The 24,591-nt window shown below is 43.3% G+C and overlaps 2 protein-coding genes and 1 long non-coding RNA gene across 10 annotated transcripts in view; 2 read left to right on the plus strand and 1 right to left on the minus strand.

Moving 5' to 3' along the window:
- INTS8 (integrator complex subunit 8) overlaps positions 1-10,424 on the plus strand; it is a 50,948-nt gene extending 40,524 nt beyond the window's left edge. For all 3 annotated transcript variants that reach the window (XM_038579791.1, XM_038579792.1, XM_038579793.1), the window contains 7 exons: positions 1,863-1,981; positions 3,550-3,653; positions 4,410-4,460; positions 5,978-6,051; positions 6,131-6,195; positions 6,346-6,389; positions 10,225-10,424. In XM_038579791.1, the coding sequence (XP_038435719.1) occupies positions 1,863-1,981; positions 3,550-3,653; positions 4,410-4,460; positions 5,978-6,051; positions 6,131-6,195; positions 6,346-6,389; positions 10,225-10,341 (574 nt within the window). In that variant the 3' untranslated portion in view covers positions 10,342-10,424. The remainder of the gene's footprint in view (positions 1-1,862; positions 1,982-3,549; positions 3,654-4,409; positions 4,461-5,977; positions 6,052-6,130; positions 6,196-6,345; positions 6,390-10,224) is intronic.
- On the minus strand, positions 10,350-24,316 carry CCNE2 (cyclin E2). Of its 4 annotated transcripts, none has more exons than XM_038579796.1 (12): positions 24,264-24,316; positions 23,277-23,312; positions 23,087-23,183; positions 22,940-22,993; positions 21,858-22,009; positions 20,622-20,757; positions 18,496-18,642; positions 17,150-17,245; positions 15,750-15,884; positions 13,557-13,668; positions 12,239-12,396; positions 10,350-11,838 (listed from the first exon to the last, which is right to left on the minus strand). In XM_038579796.1, the coding sequence occupies exons 2-12, from the start codon at positions 23,288-23,290 to the stop codon at positions 11,725-11,727; spliced, it is 1,215 nt and encodes a 404-aa protein (XP_038435724.1). In that variant the 5' UTR covers positions 23,291-23,312; positions 24,264-24,316; the 3' UTR covers positions 10,350-11,724. The 4 variants fall into 4 exon arrangements, with proteins under 4 accessions (XP_038435724.1, XP_038435722.1, XP_038435725.1 ...); XM_038579794.1 differs by lacking the exon at positions 24,264-24,316 and adding an exon at positions 23,978-24,067; XM_038579797.1 differs by lacking the exon at positions 24,264-24,316 and having other exon boundaries at positions 23,087-23,180; positions 23,277-23,305.
- Positions 13,334-22,180, plus strand: LOC119866747. 3 transcript variants are annotated; one of them, XR_005381253.1, is made up of 4 exons: positions 13,334-14,447; positions 18,156-18,256; positions 19,713-19,788; positions 20,514-22,180. It is a non-coding gene; the product is annotated as an uncharacterized LOC119866747 (long non-coding RNA). The 3 variants fall into 3 exon arrangements; XR_005381252.1 differs by having other exon boundaries at positions 13,335-14,447; positions 21,640-21,693; XR_005381251.1 differs by having other exon boundaries at positions 13,338-14,447; positions 19,713-22,178.
- Positions 24,317-24,591: the final 275 nt, after the last annotated feature.

Genomic DNA, 24,591 nt, shown 5'->3' on the forward strand with positions numbered 1-24,591 from the left:
TTAAAAAAAAAAAAAAAAAAAAAAAAAAGAAATGTTCTCTCTTTCATTTCCTGAGAATTGTAAGAAGATGATGGAATTTTGGAGAGGGAGAAGAAAATGTTCTTTTTCTAGAAGAAACTATTTACACATTTCTCTTCCTACACATAGCAGCTTCTCATTCAGGAGTCCCATTTCTTTCCTCACAGAAGTTACTTTTTCTTCCCGCCAGGCTGCCCTTTTTTTCCCCCACTTTGTGCCTAAAAGGCAGGACTAGGCCTTATTTTATTGTTCTTTGTGGCATATTTGAAGAAGAAAAGATTTTAGTAGGTAGATAAGCAGTCTGTAGATTGAGAGTACTTTGCTTTCATCCCAAGCTTGGAGATTGGAAGTTGTTGTGCATCTCATGTAGAGGCTTGGAGGGTCAAAGGTGGGTGAGTTAGGGTTAGGGTTAGGGGTTAGGGATAAGTTGCTTTCTTAGTCCATTTCCTCATTTATTAAGTGGATATAGGAATAGTACCTACCTCAGATTTGTGAGGATTAAATAAATTAATACATTTTCTAAACGAGGTGTTTAGAATAAGAACTGACACATAATAGTCTTAATAACTATTATCTTCATGATAAATACTTTTATGTAAATTGACCTAGAGAAAATAAAATGTGACCAAATGACCAGAAAAAAAAAAAAAAACACTTCTCCTGAGCAGGAGTCTTTATTGACTCCCAAGAATAGTGTGAGAATGGCATGAATTAAGTATGGCTATTTTAAGATCAGTTATTTGATATGTAGGTAGAATTCTTGGTAACATTTTATAAATTTCTCTTTTTTTAATAAATTAAAAATTTTATTTGTTAATCGTGAGAGACGCAGGAGACAGGTGGAGACAGGCAGAGGGAGAAGCAGGCTCCATGCAGGGAGCCTGATGCAGGGCTCGATCCTGAGACCCTGGGGTCACGACCTGGGCCAAAGGCAGAGGCTCAACTGCTGACCCAGGCGGCCCCCCAAATTCCCCATTCCTATTAATGGTCGAGGACTTCCTCTGCCTCTGCCCCAGACTAGAGCCAGGCTGCCGAGATGTCTACCTCCCTGCTCCTCTTCACTCCTATATTCATGAGCAGGTTCTACGAAGTTTTTTCTTTTTTTAATTTAAATTTAATTTTTAAAAAGATTGTGTTTATTCATTCATGAGAGACACAGAGAGAGGCAGAGACACACGCAGAGGGAGAAGCAGGCTCCATGCGGGGAGCCCGACACGGGATGCGATCCTGGGACCCCGGGGTCACGCCCTGGGCCCAAGGCAAAACACTCAACCGCAGAGCCCCCCGGGCAACCCAACATTTTATAGATTTCTATAAAATATCACAAAGGAGTTTCAGTCATTTAGCTGTAAATGTATAATCCAGCTGACAGTACCGCAGCTTTCCTGCTGTCCTGGGGAGGCTGGTAGATTATGGCCGGATCTGACCCCTCCCAGCGGGAAGCACTTTATCCAGCTTCACCTTGTAATGCTAGAGCTAGGACCTGAGCCTCCCGGGGGTCTGACCCGGAGCCCGTGTTCTCTCCGGCTGTGCCCTACTGCCTCCGGGGGGCAGCAGGGCCGGGGCTGGCGGGTAGGCTCACAGAGGGCTGCAGAGGGCTCTCTGCATCAGAGGGCTGCAGGTTTAACCCGGCCCAGAGCAGCTGGCCCGGGCCCTCCTTCCGCTCTCCTACACTTAGCTGTGATGGTTTTAATGGGTCTACTCTCAGGAATATGTAGCATTGTATTTTGGTCACCTAAATTTTGGCTTAATCTTTTTGTTTTTAATAAATATATGGAATTTAAAGTTGAAAGAGATTAATGTTCATTGTGGGTTATTTGTTTTTTTTTTTTTTTCCTTTGAAGCCTCCAGTCAGTGGACTTTGAAGCTGTGGCAATCACAGTGAAAGAGCTGGTTCGATATGCCCTCAGTATAAATCCAAACAACCATTCCTGGTTAATTATTCAGGCAGACATTTATTTTGGTAAGTGAGATGCATGGTTGCTTTGTGGTTTGTTCTTTTTTGTAGCACTTTTAGAAGCAAAAAATAAATACATTACACATTTTTCCCCAATACTTTATTTTGTTTTAAAGAATTTATTTATTTATTCATGAGGGACACAGAGAGAGAGGCAGAGACACAGGCAGAGGGAGAAGCAGGCTCCAGGCAGGGAGCCCGATACGGGACTCGATCCCGGAACTCCAGGATCATGCCCTGAGCTGGAGGCAGACGCTCGACCACTGAGTCACCCAGGCGTCCCTCCACACTACTTTAAGTCTTGTTTTGACCTCTAATTCTTCTTCCTAGATATACTCATTCATATATTCATTTTTCCATGTTGAGCCTTTGGTTCAGATGCTTTAAATTTTTGTTAACTCTTTTTTTCTTTTGAAAAAGTGAATGTTCATCTACTAAGTCAGTTAAAACATTCCTAGGGAAAGAAGTTAAAGTTTAGTTTGTAAAATCACTACTTTAAAAAATGAATTATTACAACCTGAGCTGAAACCAGGAGTTGGACGCTTAATTGACTGAGCCATCCAGGGGCGACCCTGTAAGATTGCTATTTTAAAATGTTCTAGTCTAAATATGCTATTTTAAAATCTGTTTAGACACTTTTTTTTTTTTAAGATTTTATTTATTCATGAGTGACACAGAGAGAGAGGCGCAGAGACACAGGCAGAGGGAGAAGGAGGCTCCTTGCGGGGAGTCGGATGTGGGACTCGATCCCAGGACCCTGGCATCAGGCCCTGGGCTAAAGGCAGATGCGTAACTGCCAGGAGGAGTCTGCTTCTCCCTCTGTGTCTCTGCAGAGGGAGAAGCAGGCTCCATGCAGGGAGCCTGACGTGGGACTTGATCTCAGGACCGCAGGATCATGCCCTGAGCTAAAGGCTGATGCCCAACCACTGAGCCATCTAGGCGTCCCAATAATTACTAGTTTTTTTAAAAAAATATTTTATTTATTTATTCATGAGAGACAGAGAGGCAGAGACACAGGCAGAGGGAGAAGCAGGCTCCATGTAAGGAGCCCGACGTGGGACTCGATCCTGGGTCTCCAGGATCACGCCCTGGGCTGAAGGTGGTGCTAAACCACTGAGCCACCCAGGGATCCCCCTAAATACCAGTTTTAATGTTCATTTTCACCCTAACCCCCCAAATAACTTATTCTCAAGATCTTAATACCTATATTCAAAATAGATTTACTGAAGATAAACTACCTCAGCAAATTAGGCGTGTTTCTAGTGGGTGTTTGGGAAACAAATACCTCCAATACTTAATTTCTGTGAGCTAAATTTTTGGCTAATCCGTTAGAAAGCAAGGAGCATATCCTATTGCTTCCTTAAAATAGTTTTTAAAGATGCGATTTTTCTGTGTTGTCCTTGTTGAGTGTTATCTGTAGTCTTGTGGTTTGAGTCTGGTTTTGTTTTGTTTTTGAGTCTGCTTTTTTCAACTCATGAAGTATAATACCCAGCTCTTCACAAAAGAGGCCTTGTCTGTTTTTTCTAATATGTATGTCTAATAGGTAATTCTGCATTTCCATTTTTCTACTTCAGCAACAAATCAGTATTCGGCAGCTCTTCACTATTACCTGCAGGCAGGAGCTGTGTGTTCTGATTTCTTCAATAAAGCTGTGCCCCCTGACGTGTATACAGACCAGGTAAGTTGTTTCTGTGGGCTCTCTTTCTTGTCTACCTGAATGCTTTCATTTTCCTGGACCTCTTTCGGGGTGAGTTTATTTCCACGTATATGATGGTAACTCCTAAATTGAATGCTCTGGACCCAGTTCCTCTCCATATTTTCAGGGCCTATAGATCATTGCTGCATTGATTTCCTAGAACACCTGAAACTCAACCTGTCCAAAACTGATTTCAGCATCTTACCTTATAGTCTCCCTCCAGCTGACCTTTTTCCATAAAATAACGATGACAAAACTCCAGAACACCACACACCTTTTGTCCAGTCAGCCATTGGAGTTGACCAAGCCCAAATCCTGAGTCTCCTCTATTCGCTAATGCTCTTACCAAAATCCTATTAGTCTTCAAGACATAATTGATTTTATCTTGTAAATCTCAAATTTATTTCATTTTCTTTCTGTACGTATTTCTCTTTCCTCTGGTTTAGGCCACCGGTATCAACTTCTAAATGGTATTTTTCAATACTTAATAATAAATGGCTTTTGAAATAAGTTCTTAAATTTTTTAGTAACCAGCTATTTTTAATGAAAAATTATAATTTTTAGAGCACTTTTAGATTCACAGCAAAATTAAGCAAAAAATAAGAGTTCTTACATACCTACCATTCCCACATACACACAGTTTTCACCACTGTTGACATTCCACATCAGAGTGGTAATGGTAAATTGGTTACAGTTGATGTTAACTGGTTTTTGAAAATAATCAATTTGTTTTTGTAGGTAATAAAACGAATGATAAAATGTTGTTCTTTGCTGAATTGCCACACACAGGTTAGTTTATATTATGTTGGCTTATTTTCATGTGTATAGTTTTGGTTAAGAATTTGGCATATTCTTTAAAATTTTTTAGTGAATTTTAACTAAAATGAAAGTAGGAATTAGAAAACATTGGTCTTTGAATCCTCTAAATGGAAGTGTTTTCAAGTGTGTGTGTGTATTTTATATACATATATTTTTTTAATATTTCATTTATTCATGAGAGACACAGAGAGAGGCAGAGACATAGTCAGAGGGAGAAGCAGGCAGAGACTTGATCACAGGACCCCGGATCACGCCCTGAGCTAAAGGCAGACACTCAACCACTGAGCCACCCCGGCATCCTTTTTTTTTTGTTTTTTTTTTTTTAATATTTAAGAGTGGATATGTACATCAGTCACTAGGGAAACACAAATAAATACCACAGTGAGATACCCTTCACATTAACTAGGATGACTGTAATTGAAAGACAGACAGTAGCTACTGTTGGTGAAGGTGTGGAGAAATTGTAACCCTCATACACTCACTGTTGGTAGTGATATAAAATGGGGCAACCTCTTTGGAAAACAGTTTGGCACTTCTTCAAAATGTATGCTTAAAATTACCATGTGACCTAGCAGTTTAATTCCTAGGTTTGTAACCAAGAAAATTAAAAACCTGTCCACAGGGAGATTTGTACATGAATGTTCACAGTAGCATTATTCATAAGAGCCAAAAAGTAGAAACTACCCAGATGTCCATCAGTTGATGAATGGATCAATAAAATTTGGTAGATCCTACAGTAGAATATTATTTTGCCATAAAAGTGAATGAAGGGCTGATACATGCTCTATCAGGGATGGATCTTAGAAGTGTTTATGTTGAATATAAAACGCATTGACATGGCTTTGTAGTAGGATTTCATTCATATGAAATGTCCAGAGTAGGCCAATCTATAGTCAGAATGTAGATCAGTGGTTGCCAGAGCCTTGAGGGGGCGGAGGAGTGAATTAGCTGTGACGGCTCTAATTGCATGCTCTCTACATCCTTGAAAGTCATTACATAATACTTTTGTTTGGCAGTTTTCCATTCCTTTTAGTTTTCTGAGCTGGCTTTTTGCCAGTTTCTCAAATAAAGCTGGTAAAAATTTATGATTTAGGTTATTGATTAACAACATTAGGCAGATTTTTTTTTTTTTTTAAGATTTTTATTTGAGAGAGAGTATGAGAGAGGGAGAGAGAGAAAGCTCAAGAGAGTGAGTGCTCACAAGCAGGGGACACGGCAGAGGGAGTGGGAGAAGCGGGCTGCCCACTGAGCAGGGAGCACAGGATCGTGATGATGTACGAATCATTAAAAATTACCCCAGCTGGGGGTACCTGGCTGGCTCAGTTGGAGTAGCACACAGCTCTTGATCGTGGGGTTGTGAGTTTGAACCCCAGATTGGGTGTAGATTACTAAACAATATTGAATAAAATAAATTTACTCTATCCAAAGCAGGAATCATTGTTGATACTGGTTACATGAAACCATTTTTCAAATCTTTATTTATGTAGGTGGCAATTTTATGTCAGTTCCTCAGAGAGATTGACTACAAGACAGCCTTTAAATCATTGCAGGAACAAAATAGGTATGAATGATTTTTAAAATAAAATGAAGTTGAAATTTTCTGCTTAAGAAAGAGGAAGTAACTAAATTCTGTTTTTCAGTCACGATGCTATGGACTCCTACTATGACTACATATGGGATGTCACCATTTTGGAATACTTGACTTGTATCCTTTCATCAATACATGGGCTATTAGAACAGTTCATTTCTGTAAATTAAAAAAAATACTGTGTACTTTACAAATCAAAGTTGAGGCACAATTGAGATTCTGTGATGGCATTTAATCAGATTTATTATTCTTAACTGATTTGTTTAGATCTTCATCATAAAAGAGGAGAAACAGATAAAAGACAAATTGCAGTAAGTTACTTTATGCCTTTCTTCAGTGTATACTATCTCCCCTGGTATTAAACTATTGTTAAGATTTGGACCAACAAAAAAAGATTTTGTGTACCTAGTTGCTACCAGAATTTGGTTATCTGTGTTTACTTTTAACAGATCCTGTTTTGATCTTAGAGCTTTTACCCCTACTTTATTTTGTATTAAAATGTTAGATCATGTCCCTTCTCTGCTCCAAATCTTTAAATGATTTCCCATCTCGTGCGGCGTCAGATCCTCATAATGGCCTTACAGGGCTGCAGGTGACTTGACCTCGAACCATCTACCTTTCTCCCCTGCCAACTTCTCTTACCCCATTAGCCCTACTGTTCCTTGCATATGCTGAAAGCATTCACCACTGTGGGGCCTTTGAAATTTAATTTTCCAGAAACATTTCTTCTCTCAGGTCTCCTGAGATGTCATCTTAGCGACCATTTCCTGGCCATCTTATAAAACTGCAGTGTCTCTCCCCACCCTTTTCTCCCCCCAACACTCTCTCTGCTTCTCATTTCCCTTTTGAAATTTTCCTTCATTATACTTACCTACCTTTGACATACTATATACTTACTTACTTATACTTATTTCCCCACAAAGTAGGGACTTGATTGTGTCATAATTGCTGCCTAGAATGGTGCCTGGTGCATAACAGATGCTCAGTAGTTATTGAAGAGATGAATTATTTATATAAAAATTTGATTCACTAGCCAAAGCATTATAAATTTTTGGCCCTTTTTTACTTGCCTAACATTCATTGCATCGTTATCACTATAGATACTTTGTCTTCGCTCTTTCACCCATATTAACACAATTATGCACTATGGTATGTCTTTTAAAGTTCCCTACTTGGACTAAATTGTATGACCATCATTTAGAGGAAAAATGATATTTATTTATTTATTTATTTATTTATTTATGATTTTATTTATTCATGAGAGAGACACAGAGACAGGCAGAGACACAGGCAGAGGGAGAAGCAGGCTCCCTGCGGGGAGCCCGATGTAGGTATCAATCCCGGAACTCCAGGATCACACCCTGGGCCCAAGGCAGACACTCAACCACTGAGCCCCCCAGGGATCCCTATCGCCCGATAGTATTAAAAAGAAAGAAAGAAAGAAAAAGAACATAAAGCCAGCTTTGCTTGGGAGGCGAGTCCCTCGCCACTTCCAGCCTGTGCAGGGCTGGGAGGCAGTACGAGCCTGTCACTTCCCCAGTGCTGCTTCCAAACCGTTTCTCCTTGTGATCGGTTTACACTTTGTCCTTAAAGCTTACGTCTTCTCCTTACCAGCTCATCTAACCAGTCTCCTGGTTATTTCTCTGCGTGCATCAGGATGTACATGGTCAGTTTACCCGGTACCCCCCTAGCTTTACGGGTTCCATGCTTACCGCAACCCTGCGTTATCCACCCCACCCATAGCTGTGCCTTGTCAGAATTGTTCCACATAAGAGCTCTGGGCCAGTTACCTGTCCCTCTCTCACTTCCTGGCTCCCATGTTCCTCAGGATCAGTGAGGTGTTCAGGTTGAAGACCAGGTTTTTCACCAGTCTGTCCGCCCCTTCACAGCTTCCCTTCCTTCCCTACTCACTTCAGTGCAGCAAATGCCAATCTGTACGCCGTCAGATACTGTCGCTTGGTCTGAGATGAGGTTCTGGAATCCAGATTTTAAGTTTCCCAGGGAGTTCTTATGGCCAGCCAGATTTGGGATCCCCTCCTTGTCTGCGGCTTACTGTCAGAACTACCCTGTGACCGATATTTACAGCATCTTTGCTTTTTTCATCCTTCACTTCACCTGGAAAAATCCCATTTCAAAAACGTGTGCTTTTTTTTCCTGAGCCACTGAGTCCGGTTGGAAAAAATCCTGCAACTGTATAAACTGGTGCCACTACCAACTAAACCATGGTCTCTGCCCTTCGCTGGCCCCTCATCTTGTGTGTCTGGGCCAGCGGTCAGTGGTCAGGGACTATTTTAGACTTTCCTTCTGTTTAGCCCCCTGTCCTCTCTCTCCCTATTCCGTGCTTCCCTGCCTGTGTGTAGAATAGACCAGAAGACAGACTGAGCAGCTCCTGTGCACATGGGAACTGTAGTCTTTGGAATTGTGGCCATTAAGTACCAGCTTGAAATCCCTCCTTCCCACCTTTAAAATCTGTCCCTGCGCTCACTGCTCAGGGCACTCCTCTTGGTGAGAAGGGTTACTCCTTTTTTTTTTTTTTAATATTTTATTTATTTATTCATGAGTATACACAGAGAGGAGAAAGAGAGAGGCAGAGACACAGGCAGAGGGAGAAGCAGGCTTCACGCAGGGAGCCGGATGTGGGACTCGATCCAGGGTCACCAGGATCACACCCCGGGCTGCAGGCGGCCCTAAACCGCTGAGCCACCGGGGCTGCCCAAGAAGGGTTACTCCTTGATGAAGGCAAGGTTTTAGGCTTTCTCTCTCTCCAGAGACACTTAATGAGTCGTCTCCACTCCTGTACGTAACCTCCCCCAGCTTACACACGGTTTCATCTGCGGCTGTGCCTCTACTTCCTCTTCCTCTTCTCTGCCTGGTGTGTTGAAGCTCTTCCATCCGGCGTAACTGGACTCCTGCCGTCACCGAAGGCCAGAGCCAGTGGGTGCTCTTCAGTCCTTAGCCTTTTGTTCACATCTCACTTCTTAAAGTTTATTCCTTTGGTTTCCTTGACATTTTTATTCTTCTGTTACGACTTTCCTTCTGTGTGGGTGTCTCCCTCTGTCGACCCTTTAACCCTGGCTCCCCCAAAGCTAGTCCTTCTGTTACTTTCAGGTTGCCCTACATCCTCCCTAGGAGGTGTCATCCACTCATGGTTTTGGCTCCTACGCAGAGCACACCATTATTTCTCCAGTCTCTGGCCATTTCCAACCTCTGCCTTCTCCTTGGACTTGTGTAGCCTGTCATCTTGGTGACATCGTTTGTTTGGAAGTAACGCTCTAGTTACGCCGTAGGACCCGGTTTTCCACACACATTCCCTCAGATTGAAATGGAATTGTCCAGCAATCCTTCCTGCTGCTGCTGATTTCTCAGTACTCCTACTGCCACCCTTCAGGCTACAGAACAGTAGTTTTTGTTGTTTAAAGATGTTCTAATTGGCTTTTTTAATCTAAAGGTGTAGATTACTACTTTAAAAGTAATCTGCGAAGGTCCGAATGTGTTCTCCCAAAGTGCTCCTTGGCTGAATTCTGTGGATTATTAATAGGCCGGGGTGACGCTTTCTAATCATGAAAGAAATGAACCACTGTTGCTATCATGCTGCTGAGCAACTATTTTTTCCCATTAAAAGAATGAAGCCTTTCCTGAAACATGAATTTTGATTTTTCAGGCTGTTTTGTCGGAGCCTTAATTTAACTGTAAAAATGTGTCAAATGACATTTGGGTTTACATACTGGTATTTTTAGTCCAATGAATTTATGTGAATTAGTGCTACTGTAGAGCAGTATCCCCCGCCCCCTGCCCCCCGCGGATAATTGCCAAGGCCCCAGTGGGTGCCTGAGACCACGGCTAGTGCGAGAGCCCTGTATACACCCCAGGTTGATACAGCGGTTGTAACTGTACGTGCCACAGGTCCTGGGGATGCGAGGTGAGTGCCGCGGCGGTGTGGGACGGCCTTAGGCTACCGCTGGCTTGCTGGGGTACGTTGGGGGCACCTACTGTTAGTCCATGACTGGTGGCTCTGGTCTGTCTGGATGTCTTCCGCAGCCCTTACCATGAGGCCAACTGTTAGCGTGGAGGTAGTGCTGTATTAGGTGTACTAGCAAGACTATTTTTTACCACACCTGTAGTAATGTCACTTTCTTGTTTTGGAAGATCAAAGCCATCGGGCAGACCGAACTGAACGCAAGCAACCCAGAAGAAGTGTTACAGCTGGCAGCGCAGAGAAGGAAAAAGAAGTTTCTCCAAGCAATGGCAAAACTTTACTTTTAAGCAGTTAGTTAAAATTTTTAACTTTTATTTTTTAAACAATGGGCTAAAAAATAAACAGTATTAGATTATATAATACATATGTACACATTTAGTGGTGTTTTCTTTTCAGACAATACTGAAACAGTAAAAACAACTATACAGAAGACTTCATACCATAACCATGGCTTAGATTTATAATTTCTTCAAAGGAAGAGATTCACATGTCCAGTAACAGAATAAACTAGCAATCTAGTATAATTTGTCTTGTACTAGACCCACTCTTGAGGCCAAATTTCATTTTAAAAAAAACTGAAGTATTTGTGTAGAAGTAGCTAGTCTATATACAGCAAGTTCTTACGTCAGGTTTTTTTGTTTTTAATAAATAATCTAGGAGTCAGTATACATGTACTACTTTTCTGCCTTACGAAAATAGAAATTTATGTCAAGTGTTAAGCATTATCACTTTGACACTGTCCTTAACTCATTATGTAGGAATTTAAAAAGGACCTTAATGGTTTTGCAAACATAAATAGTCTTAGTCACACTAAATTAAGAAAAAGTCCTTGGGGATATCTTGGAGTTAATAAAGTGACTTTCTCATATAAATAGGTTGAAAGGGTACTTCTTGAATTGTGGTGTACAAAGTCATTATAAAGCAACCTCTGTGTCAAAGCCCAAAAGAGGAGCTGCAACATTTATCTTGTTTAAAATTTCTTTGGTATTCCCCCTTTTTAGAGCACAGTTTAAATGCCATGTTCATCTAAGCCTTACTGGTTAAAAAATGTTATGGCAAGGCAAATGTACCAGTTTAAAAAAACAGATTAAAGTTCACCATTTGTAAAAATTCAAGTTTTATAATAGCTTGCTACAGCAGCTATAGATAAATTAGTCACCTTATTATAAAACTAAACCTTTGTAAACAAGTTTAAATTTTATTTTCAATAACCAAATTGCACTAGTCAAGAATATGAATTTTGAGAATCTAAAAACTAGATTCAAAGTATTGTATTACTCAATGTCCCTTTTAAGGTAGCCCTTACCTACTCTAAAACTCCAATGATAAAATTCTTAGTTTATCAAGATACAACATAGTAACACTGGATCAGAAGAAAAATTGTTATGGCATAAATTGTGGCTGGCTTCTATCCAGTCACATTGGGAATGAAGTCATCTTTGTAAACAAGTCCTGCTGCTTAAACAGCTAATCTAGGAATTTCTTCCTTAATGCCAATTTTAAGTGTTTTTTTTTTTTTTTTTTTTTTTTAAATCAAAGAATGGCAGTGAAACTTTCAAATTGGCTAGGACAGTCACAGCACTACTTTCCTGAAAACTTTAGTAGTTCAAGTTCTATGAAATTCTACCCAATACTCAGTCAATCCCAACATGTTTGCTTAGTTAACTTCTTTAGTGTTTTCCTGGTGGTTTCTCAGTGCTCTTCGGCGGTGTCATAATGCCTCCACTGCACACGGGTGACAGCTGTCCCCCCTTTCTGAAGGTGTTTACATAGTTTACTTCATCCTAGATGTGAAGAAATCATGCAGAGTTTATCAGGTAATATAAAGCACTGATAGAATAAAACAAAGTCAAACCAGCAAACTCTTGGGTATTAATTTGAGACTACGTAGGCCTCAACGTTAGTGGTCTCTCTAGGTCTCTGCAAGTAGGAAAGACTAGTCCCGTTCTGGAGATTCAGTTGTTTGAACTGCCTGTAACTGTATTTTTAAAAAACTCTTACCCCGGGCTACCGGCATTGATCCTAAAACACTCCGCAGTCTGGCTGTGACATTAGTGTGTGCCCGTTAGAACTTTCCACTCCCTAATAGCCTCTAGCACCGCCCTGAAGTATTTTTAGTATCTTTACTAATCAGTTTTGGTGACTTACTAGATATCAAACCAAGAAGCCCCACAAGAAACATACCAGCATAGACAGATAATTTGTATGTGTCTGGATATTGTGTCTATCTTCCATAGAAATCTTCTTAAAAATCTTCAGCTTCACAGGGCTAGTACTTTTTATTACACTGACAAAAGGCACCATCCAGTCTACACATTCAGAAATGTTGTCCCATTCCAAACCTAGAGAGAGGAAAGAGGAAAACGTGAAGTTTATATTAGAAACTGCCCTTAACCATAGTTTGAGAGTGTTAATCTGCTTTAAATTGTTGGAACTTGATTTTGGCCTTTTATTTTATTTGAGAGTACAAACATGTGATAGCAAAGGGAGGAGCAGAGGGAGAGGGGCAAGCAGACTCCATGCTGTACACAGAGCCTAACACAGGCCTGAAATCCAGAGTCTGATGCTTAACCCACTGAGCCACCCAGGTGCCCTGATTTTTGGCCTTTTAATAATGTGACTATTTTGAGGGAGAAAAAGAGCTGTTGCTGTGTTTAAAGATTTATTTGAGAGCACACGTGCAGGGGAGGGGCAGAGGAGCAGACTCCCCTCTGAGTGTGGAGCCCAAAACAGGGCTCCATCTCAGTTTGTGGGAGCAAATCAAGAGTTGGACATTTAACCCACTAAGCCACCCAGGTGCCCCAAGACTCAGGGCTGCTTCTTTTTTTTTTTTTAAAGATTTATTTATTTATGATAGAGAAAGAGAGAGAGGGGGGGGGGGGCAGAGACACAGGAGGAGGGAGAAGCAGGCTCCATGCCGGGAGCCCGACGCAGGACTCGATCCTGGGACTCCAGGATCGCGCCCTGGGCCAAAGGCAGGTGCCAAACCGCTGAGCCACCCAGGGATCCCCGAATCAGGGCTTCTTAACCAATAACTTCTACAAATGAAACAAATTCTCAATACACAAAGAATTCTTGAAGTGGAACTATACCTACGTTGACTAACTTCAAATGGACAGAAGTTCCATTTGACCTTATTTTTTGTTAATGGATATATGTTGAAGATTAGAAAGTCCTTCTAACACAAGGGAAGGTAATCTGTAATTTTATTTTAGAGCATGGGCCGTGGGGCAGGGGAAGGTGGGGGATTGAGAGAGTGCTAGCTCCAGCAAGGCAGGGGCAGAGAGGGAGGGAGAGAAGCAGACTCCCTGCTAAGAGCCGATGCCGGGTGGACTCAATCCCAGGACCCTGGGATCATGACCCGAGCCAAAGGGAGATGCTTAACCAACTGAGCCGCCCAGGTGGACTCTAAACTAATTTTCTTCTATCTTGATAGGAAGCTGAGGTTGGTACAAGTGCCCTTCCTAGTTGTGCACATGTAAGGAAACACACAGTGCCTTACCTGAGGCTTTCTTAACCACCTCAATAGAGGTAAAATGGCACAGGGCAGCGGCAGCCAGTATTCTGTACTGGAACTCCAGCGAGTCAACGGCCAGAATACACAGATCTAAAAGCTAGCAAAGGAAAAAGCAAAAACACATATTTAGGAGGAGAAAGGATGAGTATAACGTGTTGCTCCTAAAGACCAGTCAGCTGTAATGAGTACTTCGATGTGGACCCCTATGCCAAGATTGCTAGAACTGCAGGGATCCGAAGAGAACTTACTTCAGAGTGGTGGCTCGAGTTGGGAAGTGAATAGGGACCAGGACTGTTAGGATGCAGTGCTGTGGTAGTGGTAGGAAGGGCGCCTAATCCAGAGTGGGGAAGGTCTGTGCTGTGTGAATCTTAAAAGCCAAGGCAGCCGGGAAGATTGCGGGGGGGCGGGGTAGGAAGTATTCCATGTCTAGGGAACAGCACTGGCCAAGACGATGAGAAGGTACCCGTTTCCCTTGGAACATCTCGTGCAGAACAAAGGAATTCCTTTCCTTCATTCCTTAAAGGGGGAGGAGGACAGTAGCTGGAGAGGGACAGATTAGGTCATAGGTGAGCTCGGTTACATCATAAAGGGTCCTTAAGAATTTTAGTTCTGATTACTGAAATTACTGGATGATTTTAAGTCAGGAAAGATAAATTTTTAAGAATGATCCTTCAGATACCTAGTCCCTTCTATATATCTGCCTCAGTGTAGTCTGAACAGTGAGATTAGATTAGCTAAAAAAAAAGGCAGTATAATCCAGGTACTAAGTTGAACAAAGGGCAGAATGGTGTAAAAAGGCTACATTTCAGAGGCCTAAGGTGATACCTGTCCAGTGGAATAAAACAAGTTGTTCACACGGGTCCAGAAGATAGTAATGTGAGTAAAAGAGTTAGAAACAAACAAGGTAGACGCAGTGATTATAGTTATCAAATGTTTGTTCTCTATCAAAAGGAGGTAGCGGCTGCCTCAGATAATCTGGGATACTGGGAATTGTGACAGAAAAAAAAATAAGCCTTCTTCATTAGAAAATTTTATAAGATGAATCAGTTCTAATATTTTACTGGTAATTCAGTTTTAGTTTACAGTGTGCTGACTAGATTTAAAATACAAATGAAATTTCAACCTAGGAAAAAAATAAATTTCAATCTAGATTCTTTAAAACCCATCCCAGAACACCACAGTTCCTTCAATCCCATGGTAAGCTTTTCATATCCTGCAGAGAATTAGAACATTGGTCTTCCTCGCGCCTATATGGCAGTTATGGTAGCCATTAAGATACCTCCGAGGAGCAGGCAGGAAAGAACGTTTGTTCTTCTGGCCTAGGAAAGCAGAGTTTAAACTCAAGTTTTAAAAAAGTAACTAAGGTGGGATCCCTGAGTGGCGCAGCGGTTTGGCGCCTGCCTTTGGCCCAGGGCGTGATCCTGGAGACCCGGGATCGAATCCCACATCGGGCTCCCGGTGCATGGAGCCTGCTTCTCCCTCTGCCTGTGTCTCTGCCTCTCTCCCTCTCTCTGTGTGTGACTATCATAAATAAATAAAAATTTATTTAAAAAAAAAAAAAAAAAAAAAAAAGTAACTAAGGGGCAGCCCGGTGCGGCGGGGGGGGGGGGGGGGGGGGGGGGGGCGGGGGGACACTCAGCGGTTTAGCGCCGCCTTCAGCCCAGGGTGTGATCCTAGAGTCCCGGGATCAAGTCCCACGTCAGGCTCCCTGCAGGGAGCCTGCGTTTCCCTCTGCCTGGGTCTCTGCCTCTCTCTCTGTCTCTCATGAATAAATAAAAATCACATAGACTCAGGGCCCCTTTTAGAAAATAAAAATAAAAAAAAGTAACTAAGGTACTCTTCATTCTAACGGTACCCCGTGTTTTCAAATTAATTTCATACGAAAGACAAGAGACAAAATGCCTTTTTCCATTTTACATCAAAAAGAGGTATTTCACTGTAATTTTGGACTCAAAGAATGAAAACTACTCCTAATACATTTAAACTCAAACATTAATAAGTTTGTTTTCTAGAATTACTAAGCAACACAAGATTCTGTTCCCAGTATTTATATATCAGCAGTTCTGTTCTCATCAGTGAATTTAATTCATTATGTTTCTTGTGGTTTAGCTTATTTAAGACTATAAATGCACTAAACAGCTATAATAAATGACATTAGTATATATTCAGTGAAAATACCTGAGCTATTTGAATGAACTTTTCCTGAGAATACTGAGGTAGAAGAACTTTAGGAGCATCTTTAAGAGCATCAACTTGGAGGAAGAGATTTAGCCAGGAGATGACTGTTACAGGACAGAGTTCCCATTTTAAAGCCTGTTAATGGAATGAAAATACCTGTTAATAAATGTAGGTATATAGACAATTTAATAAATTGCTACTTTACTAGATAGTCATTTAAAAGCTTTCCGGTTTGGCTTATTTCTTCCATTTTTATTAAAAATATTCATAGCTACCTCAGAATGTAAAGGTGCTTATATTTTCCAGTCTATTAATATGGGCCCCTTTATTATTCTCTAGTTGTCTTTATTTAGAAAGCTCATTGAGCCTGGTATCCATTCCTCTTCTTTCTTATAGCCCCTGGTCTTCCACATCTATTTATTATTTATCAAAGCTGCCTTTGTGAAATTGTATTCAATGACCAAAGCCAATTCTATTCAGATTTTCCAAGAACTGATTCCAGACTTTTTCTTTCCATGGTCTTTGATAGCTTCTCATCAATGTAAAAGTTCAAAACAAAAAAGACAAATCCTGATTTATGATATCCTCTCCCATGAAGCCCAGGGACTTTACCATTTACAAGCAGTCTACAATAATTAGGGGAGAACAGTGTTACAGAAAATTCAATCTTCTGTTTACATCCTCTTTATGCAGTGCTTCAAGCCTTAATCTGAGCAAGTTTATTGTGAGAATGGAATCTTGCCTGGGCACTTGATATTTAAGAGCCATGAATATAAATGTTCATAGACATAATTAGCAAAAAATATGAATTTATAATACATATACCTTAGATAATCTATAAGTGAAAGTCATTGTTTTCTTGTGTCTTATATATAAATTCATGGTATCCAGATTTAATAACATACTTTCTAGTAGCTAACATTCAGCCTTAACTCTAATTTGGGGCCTGATTAAAAACCTTTACGCTTCTCTTCTCCATCCTTCTATGTTAATAGCCCTTTTTTAATAAAAAGAAAAAAAAAAAGGCAATGAAATAATTCTCATTATCTTTTGGAAGAAGGGGAAAGTCCGAACTAAGACTTGGTAGTCATTGTAATTCATTTATACGTATTCACGCGTGGTATGCTAACTATACTTTTCAAAGTGCTGTTCTTAATCACTTTAAAATCAAGAAAGTAATATATTCTCAATATTGAAAACTTCAAAGATAGAGAAAAAGAAGAGTCTACAGGTTAAGTAAATTCCCCTCCATTCATACCATTGTCAGTATGTTGATGCATTAACTTCTTTGAACTGGACCCTAAAACTGAATAAAACCTGTTCTGACTACTTATATTGTGGTCTTTCAGTAGTAACTACTAAGTTACTAAATTGCAACCTAGACGTAATAAGTTTATTACCTTTAATATAATAAGTTCCATTCTTAAGATATCCTCTTCACTGCAGGCACCATCAGTGACATAAGCAAACTCTTGGAGCTTAGGAGCATAAATTTCCTTTAAAATGTATTTTTAAAAAATTAAGCACAGTTGAAATTGTGATGAAAGCAAAAAGTCACACAAATCACATACAGGCCTCATTTTTAAGGACAGCTTCATAAAGTGATGATATAGCTTAGTAACGAAATTTTTTTTTAAGGATGTAGGAATCTAAATTAGCCAACTATACTGAGACTTATTTTCATAGACTTGATCTTGAATTTCATTTAATAAACAGCTAGAATATTTTAACCAGTCATTTCAGTTAAAAAATAAAAAGCCAAACTTCTTTTAAGATTGCTTGGTGTAGGGGATCCCTGGGTGGCCCAGCGGTTTGGCGCCTGCCTTCAGCCCAGGGCCTGATCCTGGAGACCTGGGATCGAGTCCCTTGTCGGGCTCCCTGCATGGAGCCTGCTTCTCCCTCTGCCTGTGTCTCTGCCTCTCTCATGAATAAATAAATTCTTAGTGTATTGGCCAGACTGAACCAAGGCTTAACTAAGGTCTAGAAACTATGGAAAACCTTTCCTTTACTTTATAAAAAGTAGGTTATGTCGAGAAATATGTTGTGCAGTTTGGCCGACTGGTCTGTCTTAAGAGCCCAGAGAACAAACGGAATGATGAGAGTAGAAGAGAGACCTGCTACGAGTGAGAACAGGCTGGAAAGAATACCTGAAGCATATAGTGAGAGTCCAAATAGTGAATCGGTCCCTCTCCCACCCTCAAAATGACACAGGTTTCAAACTTTCAGAAGAAACTATGATATCCAAACTGTATTAAGAAAAAAGATTGTGTGAAAGAAAACCTCAGGCAAGAAAAGAGTTGTCCTCTTTTCTGTCCTGGCACTACCACCAGATACAGAAATCTTAGTGTGGATATAGATCATTATTATTCTAACTCGGTGTCGTATTTATTTCATCTGGTTGGTCAGTATTCAAAGACCCTCCTATGGATCCAAGTGCCAGGATTATGTACAGAGACCACACCGGTGTATTTTGTTCAGCAGAATGTGCCATAGAACACTTCACCCAGGTAATGTTCCAGAATCTAAACCAGATGCTCAGATACTACAAAGGGAACTATGTTTATCCATTCATCCAAAATCAATAATATTCAGAAAATGTTTTGGAAAAAAACCCCACTCATCTTTCCTACAGAGTTACTGTCAAAAGCTCTATTGGCTAGAATTTTTTTTTTTTTTTTTTAATGGCTAGGATTAATGTGCTGATTTAAAGGAGTCTGAGGTAAATAGATAAACTTTGAGAACTTACCTCAAGTTTGGAAGCAATGAATAATGAGGTAATTCCAATGAGTTGGAGCATATTTTTATTTATATCCTTCTGTGTCAACATAAATCTATCAAAAAAGTCTTGTGCCAGGTAAAACGTTTCTCTATGAAGTGTGTATACTTCACATACCTAGAGAAGAATCCACACGTTGAAATATTCTATGCATTTCTCCAAATTAGAAAGATCTCTCCTAAAATACCAGTCTTCAGAATACTTTTTTTATTTTTTCTTCAGAATATTTCTAAAGCCAACTTTGCTTTTTAGGATACCACAGCTGGGATTGGGCGGGGGGGAGGGGAGGCAGATCATTAACGTGCACTATGATAGGATAAAAAGTATCTATTACCATCCGCATTTGTTCTTACTAGTTTTATAGTTTTTTTTTTTTTTCCCCATGAGGACTTAATTTGTTCCCAGATACATTTATACTTTTGCTGATTAGGAGTGATAACTTTTTTCCATTAATTTCCTAATTGTTTATTGTTGGTAAATAAGTTTTCACGCTTAGTTTGTATTTTTAATTCTAACAGCTCTATATGATTCTCTTCACTGCTCTATGTAGACATTTAACTACAAAGTGATACAGTTCCTTTCCGTTTTTAACTTCATCTTTTCATGTTGTACTGCGTTGGCTAAGAGTCTTTATAGAAGAGAACTGAGTGAACAACATTGGTGATAGAAAAGTCTTGATCTCATCCCTCGTTTTTGACTATAGTGGGAATTTCCCTAATGTTTCACTAGTGTCATTAATAATAAACAGTATCTGTCATTTCCATACTTATTATAGGGAAAGCTTTAAATTCTCAACTCCAGGAAGTAGCAACCATTATCCCCATTTTGAAAATGAGGAAACAGGGATGGAAATACAGGAGTTTCTAATATACAATGTGTAAAGGGAATCTTCATTTATTATACATTTTGAAATGAACGGAAACCATTTTAAAAAAGGGTCTCTCACGTCTATTGAGACTTTGATTTTTTTCCTTTAAAACATTAAAGTACTGTTGAACCATCTTTGCATTCTGAGACTGAAAGGATGTACTAAGAAAAAGTTTAACACTCTACAGTTTTGCATATAATCCTATTTAAGGGAAAACAATAAATCTGATGGACAACCACCAGATAAAAAGTCAGTGTAACATAAAAAAGGAAAAAAAAAATCTACCTAATTGTGCTTTGGTTGCTTCCATAATCACTAGGCACTCCAGAAGTCAAGAAGCAGCCACCTACTTGTACCGACACGATTGAAACAGCTTCCCTTCTATTCAGAATAAGGTATGAGAACTGGACTCAAAAGGGCAGCGTTCTATAGTCTTAAGAACTTTTCTGATAGCTTCTGAGATCTACTCTGCCATGTATCATTCTACCAAGGAGCCTGTAGGGTTTCTCCCTCCGTGCATCATCTCTGTCAAGCACAGGGAAAACTACAGAGCAAGTATCCAAGGGCTGGAGGAAGATCAGTTGGTCATTTACACAAGTAATCCCTTTCTCAATAATTTGAGACTCTTAGAATTTATCCAGAGAAGGGGAATGGACCTAAGCAGTAGAACATTCTGGCACAGATCTTTAGAAACTTGGAGATCACTGTTACTCCTTTACATTAATGGCACAGTGCATTATGGAAAGGAATAAAGGTATATATTAAAGGGAAACTATAGGAAACCTACAGGGCTTATTAGCCTTCTGGATATTCAAAGCCTCCTTATCACTTAGGACCTAGAAATCAGGATTCCAAATCCTATTTTGATTTTGGTGACACAGAAAAGGACCTCTAAGGGCCCTGAAACCTCATCCTGGTTCTTTGCGTAGCAGGGTTCAAAACCTCGTCAGTTATACGTCCCGTTCATCTTGGTTACCCTCAGCCGTAACTAATGCCTGGCACACAGCACCACCCACAGACATCAGGAATTCTCAATTGGGTTTGGCTTGTAAGGGATGTAGTGGCTGTGTTAAGATTTCATTCTCACAAGGCAGACGCGTTCCATTTTGGACTACCGTAGGTACCCCCAAAAGGATGGCTCCTACCAAGGGCACGTGGAAGGCGCACACACATCTAAATATCTTTCCATTATACAGAAACAAAGGAAATTTATATTGATGGAACATACCTCTAAAAGCCAGTCTAGAAGTATTGACCTCATCTGTGGCTCCAAGTCAGAATGCAGAACTTCAAAATGTTTGTCGTGAACATATCTGCTCTCTTTTTTTAGCATGTTTAGCCAAACATCCTTTGAACATCCCCAACTATGGAAAGAGAAAGAAAAGAATAACCATGTGACCCACAGAATATGCTGTTTTACAAAGAATAAACTTCAGGCATTGAAATAAAATTTTCAGTTAGAACATGGAAGGAGCAGCTCTTAATAAGTTAGGACAAAATTGCTAGAAACCATTTCTTTATCATGAAAAAGCAGAAGCCTGAAATCGTACAGCAAGAACCTAGGCTGTGGATTTCAGGAGTACTTTCCCCATTTATAAATTACAAGTTCTCCCACTTAAGATAACAAGGTTTTCTCAAGAGCGACACAGAAAATCTAAATATTTAAGCATATAATCCCAGTAGAGACCAGCTGCAGTCCTCTCCAAATCAATCGGTAGTCGAGTCACCTACCGTGGTGGTAGCTGGACAAAGTACAGCGAAGGAAGGGGAGGGACGGTAAGTGTAAATGTCTGCCCGTTAATTTGTGTATTAGAGTCAAATATACTACACGTTTTGTGTAAGCTGTACCTTAGTCACATTAACTAGAAAAAAGAACTGTGTATGGATCTTCCTAAGCTTGGCAAGAAATAATAGGGTTGATATGTCAAGTGAAAATGGAGTTCATGTTAAAGTGCTTCCATTTGAACAATGATTTTAGAAAAATCATTTAAATTCCATTAAAAGAGGATTCAGCTCTTCTCCTGAGGCTAATGGTATTCAGCAATGAAAATAACTTCATAAAATCAGTATTTTAAATACCCATATCCTTTGCAAACAGCACCATTCTCGATACATGCATAAATATTAGTAAAGAAAGCAAGTTTTGGATGTTTTTCTATTCTTATAATGAAGGCAAAATAGGACTCAAAAGTGTCATATTATGTACAATATTTAGTACAATTTTAACCTTTGATATTAAATTACAGAATAGGGATCCCTGGGTGGCACAGCGGTTTGGCGCCTGCCTTTGGCCCAGGGCGCGATCCTGGAGACCCGGGATCGAATCCCACGTCGGGCTCCCGGTGCATGGAGCCTGCTTCTCCCTCTGCCTGTGTCTCTGCCTCTCTCTCTCTCTCTCTCTCTGTGACTATCATAAATAAAAAAATAAATAAATAAATAAATAAATTACAGAATATTTTCTTACCTTAAATCAGGCAAAGGTGAAGGATTAATAAAAAGATTTTTAAATCTGTAATTTGTAAATCTAGAGAAGTCACTTGTTCCCATTTCTTTGTGGGGTGTTTCAATGATAATACATGGACTGATCCCCCCGGATAATACAGGTGGCCAACAATTCTGTCATTAAAAAAAAGAAAAAAATGGTGCAAAAAATCAGCTTTTGTCTTGGATCGTTCCTAAGTGGAAGCGCATATCTCTACACGGTCTATAGCTAGCATGGCTGACATCTAGTAGACAGGCGTATCTTATACATAAGACATAACAGCTCCTAGTGATCTTCGTGAGTAGCAACGGGTGGGATGTTTCAGAGAACAAAATACAGTTCTGGAAATACAAGAAGACATCAGGTGTCGGGGGAGGGGAGGATTAAGAAAATGCATCTGTAGCCAAACACGAATCACTTTCAGGATCGTAAAAATCAAAATTCTGCCTCGGCTTAGGGCAGTGGCAAGGGCACCTTGTTTTATAGGAAGCTCCTCCCTCCCTCCCCACCCCAGGTAAGCCTGCGCCCATACTTCAGAACGCGATAAGGCAAAGCCTTAAAAAATGGAATCCACTGAATGAAGTCAAACATTTAAACGACTCTTTCCCCAACCGAGGCTGGTTTCAAAGAGGACCAGAGTCTCCAGAGTTCTCTGTACCCCACCCACGGGGAACAGGTAGCCAGGGGGACGTGCCAGCTGTCAGTGGCTTCACATCCCACTTGGGCCCCAAGGAGCAGCTCTTAGGACCCTCCACGGCAGTCAGTCGGGGAGGGAACAAAGAGCAGTACATTGGACAGATTAGGCGGGCCCTGGTGCACCAGGCGACTCCAAGAGGGAGGGATTTACAAAGAGGAACCAGCTGCTTCAAGGCAAACTTACTCTGCAGCTGTAGGGGGACTGGGGCCGCACCAGCCCCCCGGAGATGCGCGCCTTCCTGCGGACCCCCGGGGCCCTCCCGGTCACCGCGTCAGCGGGGTCTTCCCACAGCCCCGCAACAGCACAGTGCTGCTCTCCCCGTCCCCGCTTGTTTCGCCCCAATGCCCCCAGCCCAGCCCCGCAGTACCCTAATCTCATACTGCTGTTTCCTGGCGGCCTCCTCTTTTCTTTTTTTGACATCCTGCAAAACAGAAGAGCGCACTGTCACACCGAGGTCCAGCCGGGGATTCCTCCCCCGCCCCCACCTGCCCGCCTGTCCCCTTGGCTCCCTCACCTGGGCGGTTTTCCTCTTCTTAGCCTGGATTATCTGGGCTTCTTGGGGGGAATCCGTCTGGCTGGGCTGTGGCTGCTGCTTGGCTTGTAAACGGCTACTGCGGGGGAGAGTTGGGGGGAAGCTTTCACTGGGTGCTGAGCCTCAGGCGCAGCGCTCATCTCAAACGCGCGCACAAGACCAGCGAGGTTACCTGCGTCTGGACATCCTCCTCGTTCGGGTGAAGCCTCTGGAGGGAGGGAGGGGGAAAGCAGGGCTCAGGGGCACTGTCAGCCGCGCTCCCCTCGCCCTGCCCCGGCCCTGCCCCGGCCCGGCCCCGGCCCGCGGGTCCTGCGCTGCCAGGCCTGGAGGTCCCCGTGTGGCTCGGGGCACAGCCTGCGCTCAGCCGCGGCGCGGGGGTCCCCGGGGTCCCCACCCCCCACCCCCCACCCCGGGCGGGCCGCGGACGCTCAGGCGGCGGAGGAGCCGGTTCCGCGCCAATTTGGAGAGCGGCGGCGGCGGCGGCGGCGGCGGGAACTGGGGCTTGGGTCGCGCCCTCCGGCCTCCCCGCCGCCCTCCCCCCCCGGGCCCGGCCGCCGCGGGGACCCCGGGACCCCGACCCCGGGGGGGAGCCAGGGACACGGGCACGGACCCCGCGGGGGCCAGCCCGGGAGGACGCCCGCCCCATGCCCTCCGCGCGGGGGCCGCCCCGACGACGCCGGGACGCACGACCCCCGGGACCCCGCGCTTCCTGCGGCCCCCGCCCCGGGCAGCCCCCGGCACGGCAGCCCCCGGCACGGCGACCCCCGCAGGGCGGCAGCGCGGGACGCCCCTCCCCCGCCCCCAGGCCGCGCCGCGGGGAGCCCCGAGGCCGGGAGCCGGTGCCCCGCAGCCCCACGCCCCGCGCCTCCTCACCGCGGGACCCGCCGCCGCTCCGCGCTCAGCTGGCGCCGGCGCCAACCAATATATAGGCCGGGCCGGGCCCGCCCGCGCGCATGCGCCTCGGCTGACACCTCCGGGCGCGCGCCCCCCCCCGCCCGCGCTCCCCGCCCGCCCGCGCTCGCCGTCTCCCGCCCGCGCTCCTCCCGCGCCTCCCCTGCGCCCGCCCCCCGCGCCCCCCCCGCGCCCCCCGCCCCGCGCGCCCCCTTCGGCGTCCCCCCGCCCAGGCCCTCGGCCCGCGCCCACCTGCCCGGCGCCTCACCTGCCGCTGCGGCCCCGCGCGTCCCGCCCCCGGGCCGGGCCTGGAGCTGCCGCGCGGCGGCCCCGGTGCGCGGAGGCGGCGGGAAGCGGGCGGCCGGGGAGGCGCGGGCTCGGCGGACCCGCCCCCGGGAGCGGCCAATGGGAGGCGCGGGCGGCGGCGCAACGTGCAGCGGCCGCGGAAGGTAAACACGGCCCCGGCCCCGGCCCCCGCCCCCGCCCCCGCCCCGCGCAGGCCGCCGCGGAGGAGCCCCCCGCCCGGACCCCCCCGGACCCCCGCCCCCCCACCCCGGGGCCCGGGCCGCGCCGCCTCCGCCGCCTCCGCCTCCGCC

This window comes from Canis lupus, chromosome 29 (genome assembly GCF_011100685.1).
Source record: "Canis lupus familiaris isolate Mischka breed German Shepherd chromosome 29, alternate assembly UU_Cfam_GSD_1.0, whole genome shotgun sequence".
Classification (NCBI taxonomy): domain Eukaryota; kingdom Metazoa; phylum Chordata; class Mammalia; order Carnivora; family Canidae; genus Canis; species Canis lupus.